The 11246-nt window shown below is 37.2% G+C and overlaps 1 protein-coding gene across 1 annotated transcript; it reads right to left on the bottom strand.

Annotated features, from left to right (window-relative positions):
• Positions 1-9265: 9265 nt before the first annotated feature.
• LOC129567017 (opsin-1) lies at positions 9266-11246 on the bottom strand. The gene is made up of 4 exons (XM_055443466.1): positions 11109-11246; positions 10623-11025; positions 10171-10529; positions 9266-10057 (listed from the first exon to the last, which is right to left on the bottom strand). The coding sequence occupies exons 2-4, from the start codon at positions 10987-10989 to the stop codon at positions 9656-9658; spliced, it is 1128 nt and encodes a 375-aa protein (XP_055299441.1). The 5' UTR covers positions 10990-11025; positions 11109-11246; the 3' UTR covers positions 9266-9655.

Raw genomic sequence — 11246 nt, 5'->3', positions numbered from 1 at the left:
GGGAAATATCTGGCGTTATTTTTGGTGTATGTTAGTGAAAAAAAAGGAGCGGTAACTTAACGATACCCTTGACATAACCAACATTGCCGTCCTCCACATCACCATATATATGCAGTAATTAAATGTTTAACCCTTCTTCATGCACGCGCATATCGCTCGCTGTCTCATTTTTAATGTGAGATTCCCCAGGCACACACACACACACAATGTCCATCACGCAATCTGTATAAATCACATGTGTGCGCTTACGTACAGCGAAATCATGCAAGTAACCGTTAGTTTACCTGCACTTTGCCATCGTGCATCGTTCACTTAAAAGAAATTAAAAATGAAATATTTTCCATTTGAAAACGATCGGCTGCTTCAGAGTGGGAGTCTCTCTTCAACACACGGTCGGTGGTTTTTCATGTGAATTTCCAGTGTGGATTTGCGTGTTTTCGAAATTTGCATAAATAATTTTGCCTGACTGATGATGAAATAGGCCATCAGATAACATGTTGATAAAAACAAAGCGAACAATCCATACGGACTATGATGGACTGACACTGTCTTATTTTCCTAATGGAAATTAAATAATGCATTCTTAAGTGTCATTAATTAAAATTTTATAGACATTTCGCAACGGATGCGAAAGTGGAAAAAACCCACCACCAGCAACAAACATGCATTTAGCAAGTTGATTTTATATTGACAATGTTTATATGGCATTTGATGATGATGATTCAGTAAACGGTCAAACCAAACCGTTCACGTCGTCCAATTTAATCAATCAATAAAATGGCAATGTTACACAACATACATATCATTAAATCGTCCAGGGTTTCCATTTTATAATGACAACAAAAAGGTGGAAACGCGACGACGACGACGACGAAAACGACGGCGGCAGAGAAAAAGCAACACGGGAAATTGATCGCAAAAAAAAGGAATTTGTAATTTGACTTGTTTATTGAATCATTAGCGATGAAATAAAAATTAATCGTAAAGTTTATTTTTCGACCGCAATTAAATGAGCGAACGAGCGATCAAAGCACGCGTTTTGTTTATCGGATATAGATTTGCCGGCATTTATCAAATGCTTAAAGCCCATTGCCCATTTAGTGATATCTGTTATCCATTCCAATCACCGTATTAAACCAAATGACATGGCGATATCCCTAAAAACAACCGAAAATATCGCGTGACCGAAAAATTTTCGGGGCTCGTTATCGGTGACAAATAGATAAGTTTGTGTCAATTGCACACATGAAGTCAGTTTTGTATGTGGTTAACCAGAAATATCGAAGAATTCTTCGGAATTTTTTTTCGACAAAACCGTTGTACGGCGGCAACCCTTTTGAATTAAGGTTTTTGCATGGGCCAAAAAGCAATTCCGAACTTTAGCTCCTGCAACCATGGACCAAACTGTCATTGAACTGGTTTTTATTTCACAAATTAAATATTTACACGTTTTCATGCCCGATCGGAAAATGCACATCGGTTGCGAAAAGTTTTTGCGTGTGCTTGTGACATTTTGTCGTTAAAGCAGTGGATCGAGGGCCAAAAACAACAATAACATGTTCTTAATGGTCACCGATAAAAATAAGATATATTCCGATCGGAATGGAAATCGAAAAGGTATATACATAGTTAGACAAAATGAAAAGCGATTTCACTACTGTGCGGCATACAATTTTGTTTGGCATTTTATCGAATGACCATCGTTAAATCCCAATTGTGATATTAATTTTGTCCACTTGACAAATAAATGTCGACCACACAAGATGGAGAAAAAAAAACTTTTTTCGCATCATCATCATCATGAGCTTCGATTCCACGACGTAAATCCACTTGACAGTTTCTCTCGTTTCGCCATTCATATTACATTCATGAGTTCAGATTATCACATTGAATTTCATGAGCGTTGTTTTTGCTGTTTTTTTTCTTTTCTTTTTCTTCATCTTCTTCCCCTACTTCAGGGAGAATTTTCCGGTTTATTTACCTTGATTAAAGCAAAAAATCCCCGATCCAATCTCATTTAATTCATTTCAAACTATTTCAAATGCGATAATAAAATACGTAATTAATTAGAGCTTATGGTTTCGGGAGTTGCTTTGGAGAAATGTGTAAGTAAACAGACACTGAGGCCGCTGTTGTGGCAAATCCACGCCGAGCGTCGATTTGATTAGGCGAAAAGTCGAAAATCAGACGAATGACCTCATACCATAAATCTTCAATGAACTGCCGTATAAGTTTCAATAAAACCGCCCATATGAGAATTGTGTGATTTACAAATTACTCCGCTTAATTTACATAAAGCACCATCATCATCATCACGGGCCGCCACCGCCACGTACATACAAATCCAATTAGACAATTAACAAACGAACAGAGAGTGTGTGTACGGCTGTGCGCTCCGTGTGTATTCGTATTCGGTATGTTTTCGTATTTGGCATATTCGGTTTTGGTTCGATACAGTTCATGCCGCACCCACATCGAATTCGAAAAATACACACACACACAACCATTGAATATTACGTATTATTATTCAGCGCCAATTATAGCATTTCAGCCCAAAATGATTGATTAGTGACATTTTGGGTTTGCCAAAAACTCCATAGAACACTTTTGTATCGGTGCTGTGATACGATTTTTGTGTTCGTATTCTGTTCCCATTACACAGTTTTGTTAGTGATATGGCAGCGTTGTTTGGTATTTTCGGCGGTTGTGTAATTGATAAATAACCGCGATAATTCGTAATTTTAACTCGTTCATCATAAAATGATGACATCAATCAGTCGAAGCAGACCTCAATGTTTTCCGTATGAAATTGGGCGAAATTTGGGTTTTAATTCAAAGCGAACATTTTCAAATAGAAGATCCAACTTCCGTGGGAACACTCTCAGTCTCGCAATACTCGTATGGCAAATTGACTGACGACCAGAATGACATGATTCGAATAAATTAGGATCCATGTTACACGCAACACATTTTCAAAGTAACAGCAACTTCATTAAATACCAAGTTAAAACATCCCTGTTGAATACGGATCAAGTCGATTAACTAATTAATTCACGATTTGTATGGCTTTCACCGAACTTTGAAAAAACATGTTGTGAAATCATGTTTTACTTCAGGTTGTAGCATAATGTGAACATGCGTTCAAGACTTTTTCTATGGTTTTCGTAGTTCAAAATTTGAACACTGATCACATTACAGTGAATTGATACATGAAATTCATTAAATCTAGTTTAAAGGTGAAGTACATATTTCTCCTTTATCAAACCAGGCCATGGATTATAAGTTCTTCAAAGCAAATTCGAAAGTCTTGGTTTTGACAGGTTTGAATATGGTAAAAAACGACAAATAATGAAAATTAATACAAAATTGACTATAAACTAAGGCAGTAAAGCCATGCCTTTATTAATGCATATAAATCTCATAGAAAAATTGAATTTCCCATAAAATTGCAGACAAATCTCTCCCATGCGACGCTTATAAAACTGAATTCCTCATTTAAACCAGGCCAAGCATAAAATGTTTGCAGAAAAAAGCCGTTGCTTATTTGATGTTTACAAAACGATCCTCAGTTTACGCAAGCCAAAACGAAGAAACGCGTTTGTGAAATGTGACAAAATAATCGTATTTGAATAATGATGACGACCAGAAGGATTTCTTGCCGCAGTGAAAGGCTACATGAAAATAGTTGCCATGCGTTGTACGGCAATCGGACCGATGTCGAGAACAAGTCGTAATCAAACCAGATCGCAATGATTTTAATGGCTGTTAGTTTTTGTTTTATGGAAAGCGACGGCGGCGCTTAAACGATTGTCACAATCAAAATATGGTTTATTGTGGTAGTGGTGGTGGTGGTTGCTTGTTTTCGGGCCGTATTTTTTTCCGTCGTCTTGGTTCTGTGTTTGCTTTCACTTATTAATATTTCACATCCAGGCAAACAGATAGTTTTGCCAAAGTGTATTAAAAAGAAGCATGCAATGAAGAAATAAAAATGACATGACAATGGTATCCGAAAGCAATGCGTTCGGTGTGTGTGTGTATGAGAGTGTGCGTTATTATAAATACAGAGCGTAGCGTGTTTAATTACATGATAAATGTCGACAATAAATAACTTAATTAAATTGTCTACCAGAAACAGTTGAGCAAACAATAACCAACTGTGAGTCGCTCTCTTCGCTCAATATCAGACGCTGAACCATGCCTCACATCACACACACACACACATACACACGATCGTCCAATAGGTAATTAAGAATTTTCCTCTGCTTTGACGTTGTGTGTGCTTGCTCGGCATGCATTGGTTTTTCCAATGTGTCGCTCTCGGTCGCGGCCAAATTTATCACACACTTTTGGAATGTGAACAGCAGTGTTTTTGTTTCGTCTTCATTTCGAACGGCAATGCGATCACACACTCACCAGAGAGAAGTTAAAAAAAAGAGAGACAGAAAACATGCAGGTTCACATAAATAATGTGGACCGTTTTTTTCTTTCTTTATGAAGTGTTCGTTATATCTGTATCTTTGACTTGATTCCCTGGTATGACATCCAAACACTAAACAGTGATATAATTTTTTTATCGTTCGTTCGTTTGACTTTAATTTGAGCTCCGACTTTAATTCATCAACCACACTCCAACCGGCGACTATTGTTTTATGCATTTGATTTCCCGGCGCTGTTTTGTCATTTTTTTTTCCTGTATCTTCGGTTGTTGTTCCTTTGTTTCCCTCAATTGATGCATTTATTAAAAAAACAGACTGCGAACGATAAGAGTTAGCCGGCAATGGGATATTAAATTAAGGAGATACAATTGATATTTATGTTGCGATCACTATCTTTGGTCTCTCACCGCAAACACAATTATCTAATTGAAAATCTATTAATATCTTCATCAAGGATATTTTGAATGTGCTTCAATTGAAGATAGACTCTGGTACTTGGCTCAAATTCTGAAGAAAATGATTACATTTTTATTATTCTGAAGAAATTTCTGTCATTTTTATTGCATTCCGTCAATGTGTCTTCAATGTTTCACTTTGAAATATACCCAATCAGTATAAACATATCCAGAGATAGCTTCGAAGTCAAGGAATGATTATCTCATGAGCTCACAGAGTCCAATAGAGTCAAAAGTGCGTTGACACATGAAAATAATCCCACTCGTTTTAATCAAGGCATCGAAAGCGAATAAATTGATCATCAGGGTGCTTGGATTTCAATTAAAAATCAACCACTGTGCGCTGAAATGCAACTCAATTCAAATGGAATACACACCGAGACATCGATCGATGTCGCATTCAATCAAACAATCAATTGGCTTCACGAGAATCGAGCTGTGTATTTAATTCGAAGTCTGTAGCAATTAAAACCAACAGCAGATATATTTTTGCCATCACCACAAGCAAGTCATCAATGATGATGATGATGATGATGATGATGACTCACCATTTGTTCCAGAATTAAGAGCGTAATTCCTAAGCTAACGTTCAAAACAACCAATTCAGGAGGCACTAAAATAGCAACCAAATCATAAATATCCATTTCGAAAATGGCGTTTGAAGACCATTTGCAATTTTTACTCAAAAGCAAATACTTGCGAGACGTACGTGTCAAATAGTGACATAAACAAGATTTTACTAGATTTAAATCAGAATTTGAGAATGAACTCATCAGACAGTGTTGACAATTTGCAAATTATTTGTTGTATACTCGCATGTTTCGAGTGAAGAATACTCAAAAAGCGAAAAAGCCATCCATATGTTTGTTGCTATGATGTGATTTATTAATTCGGTCACATTCACTACTACGGCATATTTGTTAGCCGTTGTCAGCCGTTCTACTAATGTATGTTAACTGATTGCCGCCGATTAACGCGATTGATTGTGATATGATGCCAGCTGAGCGAAAATACGCATTCACATCTCATCAAATTAATGCTTGGCCATACAGTAAACGTACTATAAGCTGCTCTTACTTTCTTCCAGTCAATTCGCTTGTCGACTCAATTTCTAAGAGCCATTAATAAGCGTTGGAATAGAAACAGATCTAGTTTGACGAAAAATGAGAAGGAAAAACCATTTAACGGTAGCATTGTGTGCAAATTGAGTTTATTTATCAATGTGTGTGTGTGTGAGATAGAGAGATTTCATGCAGGAAATTCGGTTTCAGTCCGAGGAAGGAAAAAAACGAAATGAAAATCTGCGATTGAATAAATCATTTGAATTTCGTGATGTAAATAAATGAAATCACCGTCACTCAAACAGATTTGATTATCGTAGATTTCAAGGAGACAAACAATTAAGACAAGCTCAAGTCATGCATTCTATTAAAGTATAAGTCGCATGATTTGCAACTCACCGAAAAACTTTGTCTACTCACTGACTCTAGAATTTTCAGTGTAAATGAACACAGTTCTGTGCACATGGAGCACATTTGCGGGCTTGCTTTTGTGCTCTGTCTCTCTCACTCGATGTTGTAACGAAGCTTGATTGATCGTAATTAATTTCAGTGAGTTTTTCAATTAATTATAATTGCTTTAGTTAACGATCATTTTCAGTGGTTTTCATAATTGCACATTTTAGCGACCGATTCGATTCACTTGATACGGCGCGCACGATAGACATGGGAGCATGTTCGGTTGGTCGACCGATTCGGGCCGAATGCAATCAATGTTTTCAAGTGTTTGGTCGCATGAATATTATGGTCAACCATTTCGTAATGATATCTGATATTTCTCACGCTCTCAACAACCAGTTTCGGTTGGGGCAGTGACAAGTGATCCGATTTAAAGCTCACAAGCACACACATTTTCCCGAAGCAACCGTCAATTTGTGTGAGAGAATACTTGAGTGTCGCTGTTGCATTGATCCCTAGCAATTAATTCACTGTGTTACTCAATTTTTGCACATTGCGGAACGAATTTTGCGGCCAAAGTTGACAATATTTCTGGTTTTTGATTGTGATTCTAAGCGTTTGATGCAAGCGGCAGAATCGTCGCGATTGTGAGCGTTTAAACTGGTGATTTGCAGAACCACCGGAAATGAGTAGATTTTGGCAACGAATTTTTTGTTTCATAATTAAACCCAATTGAAATGGGTCTCACTGTTTTTCCCTGTATGGATCAACAGCCGGATCTCATTTATCGTGGCCTATTTCTGTGCTCCATACAGCGGAAATGATTCAAACGGAAATCAATTGAATGAACAACACAAAATCTGAATACATGAACGTTCGACAGAGATCAAAAACTCGAGCTCAATTCATGAATAATCGAGTTTTTGTTTCGATCGTGGAAAATGGGTTTTGGGGGAAAAAAGGATTGATGCTCTATCGGTTTTGAATTAGTATGTAAAACTAAAGAAAACAAAAATCGAAATTCAATTCGTGGTGCTCTTTTGATTTTAGCTCACCGTCCATTTCCATGAAAGTGGTTTTTAATCTCTTTCGCTTTTCTATGCCAGCAGCGCTCGCTCAGCAGATTCTTGTGACGAGGTTGCTACTTCAAAGCAATTGCTTTTGGGTTTGGCCCAGCAAATGGATTTAAAATAAAACTATTCGGCATATAAATTTGATACGAATTTCAAAAATAAACCCAAACGCTCGCAGCACATACTGAAATTGGGTATGGAAACACATGCTCTTTGTACCGTATTACATGTGAAACGATTTGGCTTAACGCATAAGTATCTAGATATAAATCATGTTTCGAAGCGACTGAAGACAGCAATCTCATTTTCAATTTTGATTCATGCCAAAGCGACTCTTTTTCGCTCGCTCTTTCGCTCTGCTCGGCACACTTCATTTGCATTTCAAACGAATTCGATTTAAATTCAAGTCAAAAAATTTGGCACAACCCGATTCCGGTGCCATGCGCTTCACTCACAAAGTTCAGAGGTTTGCCGTTTTTTCTTTTCGTCTACTCTCAACATAATTTCTTTTTTGCTTTCAATTATTGTTTCGATGCTCATCTTTCTTTTCCTTCTTCCTTTGGCTGCTTTGAGAGCACCGAGAATAAACTAAATAAGTTAAGGTCGTGCCGGCAATTTTGTCCTCTGGATAATGTTCCACACAGTAAGCTAATCAACTCAACTCATTATGGCAAATGGTTATATTGTTTTCGTTTCCCATTCCATCCGATTCCAATTATTTTAAATGCCTCCCGGATTTTCTCATCATCCAAAACAATCGCCGGCTTTCAATTTTTTGGCTCTTCCTTCTTTTTCACATTTTTCACTCGACTCTCCGTAATTTTTAATCTTGTTCAATAGAAACTGTTCTCTTTTTTTGTTGCGATGCAAAAAGGACAAGAAGTAGAAGGAGAAAAGTGGAGGAAGAAAAAAAAATGAACCAAGTAATTGCAAAAATTTTCTTTCGAAAAAGTTAATCTCTTTTCCACGTGATGAGGATAAAACAAACCATTTCAATTTGAACACACGCGCACGCAGAGAAAGCTCATCTCACTGCAAATATACTGACCGGCTTGCAATTCTCATGATACATTTTTCATTTGTTTTGTCAAGCCAACGAACGTGAACCACTTAATAATCACTTTTAACCATTTTTTGCGTCGGATGAAATGAAAAAAGGGACCAAAACTCAAAGTTGCGATTCTAATTATTTCGTTTTTTTTCACTCGTTCGTTCACGTTTTTTTTCTATTTTGAGCGTTATGCGTGGGATATAAGAACCCTATTTTTTATAATTTTTTTTCTATTTTCACTCTTGATGAACTTGTGTCCAGGAAAATGATTCACCCTTTCAAACTCAATATTAGTTTCGTTTCCTGAATAATTTACGAGATTATAAGCAAAACAAGCAGGAAAAATGCGTTGCACCCATTTACCAAATGAAAAGTTACAAATGAACGAAATAAAAAAAAACACAATGCCTGGGACAAATGTGACATGGAAAATATTTGTCTTGTGTCATATCAAAATGAGACAAAGTCACAGTTAACAGAAGAAAAAAAACCTCTCAAATTAGCGACAAGAAAAAAATTAAACAAATGATTTGTTTGGATGAAGTTGAACTTTAAAGGCGGATCATTGTCATATTTTCAGGCATTTTGTGCATTTATCAGCTCGCAAAGGGCTGTTTTTGCGTTTTTTTATTCAATGCGTATTTTATTCATGCGTCCAAATTAGAAACGAGCAGAAATGTGCAGAGGAAAAAAGCGAAAGAAACAATTCGATGATTTAGGAGTCATTCAAGGGATAGACTGAAAAAATCCAATTTTTGACTCCCATCAACATTTTCAAAATGAAACCCATCACTTCAATTTCAAACTTGCATGTTTTTATATATTTCAAATTAAATATCAATAGCAAAATAAAAATTTCAAGTTTTGGTTTGTCATTTAATTTAGTATTTATCTACAATGTTATCCGAATCGAGGAGATGTATTGTCATATCAACTCTTTTAGATGTCAAAAATTAAATATGTTTTTTTTCTGTTTTTCGCAAATTGCACCAACAAAATAAGGGCTCCGGTTTGTTTCCAACAGTTTTCCACGAATACTGTTTTCTGCATTGAATTCAAACAGTATGAAAAAAATTTGTTAATCAATCCTAAGCTAAACGCAATAGAGAGTCTTCATCATGGCATCCTTATATAAAAACACAGATAGAATGTATAAAAAAGACATAAAAATGGTTTAAGAAATTTATGCTTTTTCATCTGAGACGGCGGTGGTTCCTGAGACAGCCGATTGGTTGTCGTTGTATTGCTCGTCGTTGCATGTAAGACATGGGAACATCTTGAACAATGCTTGTCTGTATTTTGGATGGGAGATACCGTAAATGATTGGATTATAGACGGCGTTTGCCTTAGCGAACAATGATCCCCAGATGGTGGCCAATGGTGAAATTTGAGCCAAGCTGAAGATACCGGCGAAGTTGATGATCAAGTATGGGGTCCAGGCCATGAACCACAATGAGATGGTCATCAATGCAACCTTAGCCAAACGGCATTCAGCGCTGGTTTGTTGAGATTCCGACGAACGCAATGAAGCGACATTCATTTTCTTGGCTTGTTCACGCATGTTCTTTTCGTGAGCAGATACAGCCTGTGCGTCGGAAAAGGGACAAACGAAATGTGTGAGAGAGTGAATTGATGTCATACCGAAATGGTTTCGGTTCGAATATATTGAATGAATAATTTAAATGTTTGTTTTTTTACCTGGAGAATGTAGTAGTATGAGTAGATGATCAACAACAATGGAGAAGTGTAGACGAAGAAACTGTAGACCATGATGTATGAACGGCTCTTCAAATCTTTGGAGAGGTAGTCAGTACCGCAGGCAGTCATGTTGCCTTCTGGAACGTATCTGTTCCATCCAAACATTGGCAAGAGAGTCCATACGAGAGCGTTACCCCAGATTGCGGCAATGCGCAAAACAGCACCTCCGTTGGTCAATGGTTTGGCTGACAAACCCTTGACAATAACATTGTAACGGTCGAAAGCAATCATAGTCATAGTCCAGATAGATGTGCAGCCAAACAATGATCCCAACATGGCGTAGACTTCGCACATGCGTGCTATAAGTTGCAATGAGACGTCAGAGAATTAATTAATTATAATTTTCAATGGAAAAAGAAACAAATTTGTGAAGTAAATTATTGATTCCTTACGTCCAAAATGCCAGGTTTCGTAGTAGCAGTTGACGACCATTGGTGGTGACATAGTAGCCATCATTAAGAAATCAGAGAATGCCAAATTGACAATGAAGAGGTTGGATGGGGTACGGAGGTTCTTGGTCGTTGTGAATATAAGAAGGACACAACCGTTACCGATGGTAGAGATGAGACCGAGGATGACCATCCAAGCTCCCAAAATCGAGTGCCACAATGGGTTCATTGGTGGATATTGATACCAATGTGGATCGATAAGGTGCAACATATCAGCTGGCACCTTGTCTACAACCGTAAGGTTGCCACCGAATCCGCCACCAAGACCTTTGGTCAAGGCTTCGAAATGTGGTTCCATCAAAGCGGCCATTGTAGATTAAAATCTAGTTTATAACTTTTATATTCACTGTAAACAGAAGAGAAGAAAAGAAAAACTTAGAAAAAACTGAATACAATTTTCACAACTTAGACTATTTCGATGATGTGTACCAGTAGAAAGCCTGAAGAAAATCGCACTAACACGAACTACTTCAGTCTTGGAAAATTTCAAATTGCACTGAATTAAAACAGCTTGGTAGTTGATTTGTTCCGTAGGAGACCAAGGGACAACTCGATGCAATGAGCGAT

This window comes from Sitodiplosis mosellana, unplaced genomic scaffold, assembly GCF_009176505.1.
Source record: "Sitodiplosis mosellana isolate CC-2019 unplaced genomic scaffold, AAFC_SMos_1.0 Smas_scaffold_5, whole genome shotgun sequence".
NCBI classification, from domain to species: Eukaryota; Metazoa; Arthropoda; class Insecta; order Diptera; family Cecidomyiidae; genus Sitodiplosis; species Sitodiplosis mosellana.
This window is presented reverse-complemented; position numbering and strand designations above follow the sequence as displayed.

Coding starts and splice junctions, on each gene's coding strand:
- LOC129567017 (XM_055443466.1), bottom strand. CDS start 10,989: ATGGCCGCTTTGATGGAACCACATTTCGAAGCCTTGACCAAAGGTCTT. Junction 10,530..10,622: donor CGAAACCTGGCATTTTGGAC/GTAAGGAATCAA, acceptor TGCAACTTATAG/CACGCATGTGCGAAGTCTAC. Junction 10,058..10,170: donor CATACTACTACATTCTCCAG/GTAAAAAAACAA, acceptor TCCGACGCACAG/GCTGTATCTGCTCACGAAAA.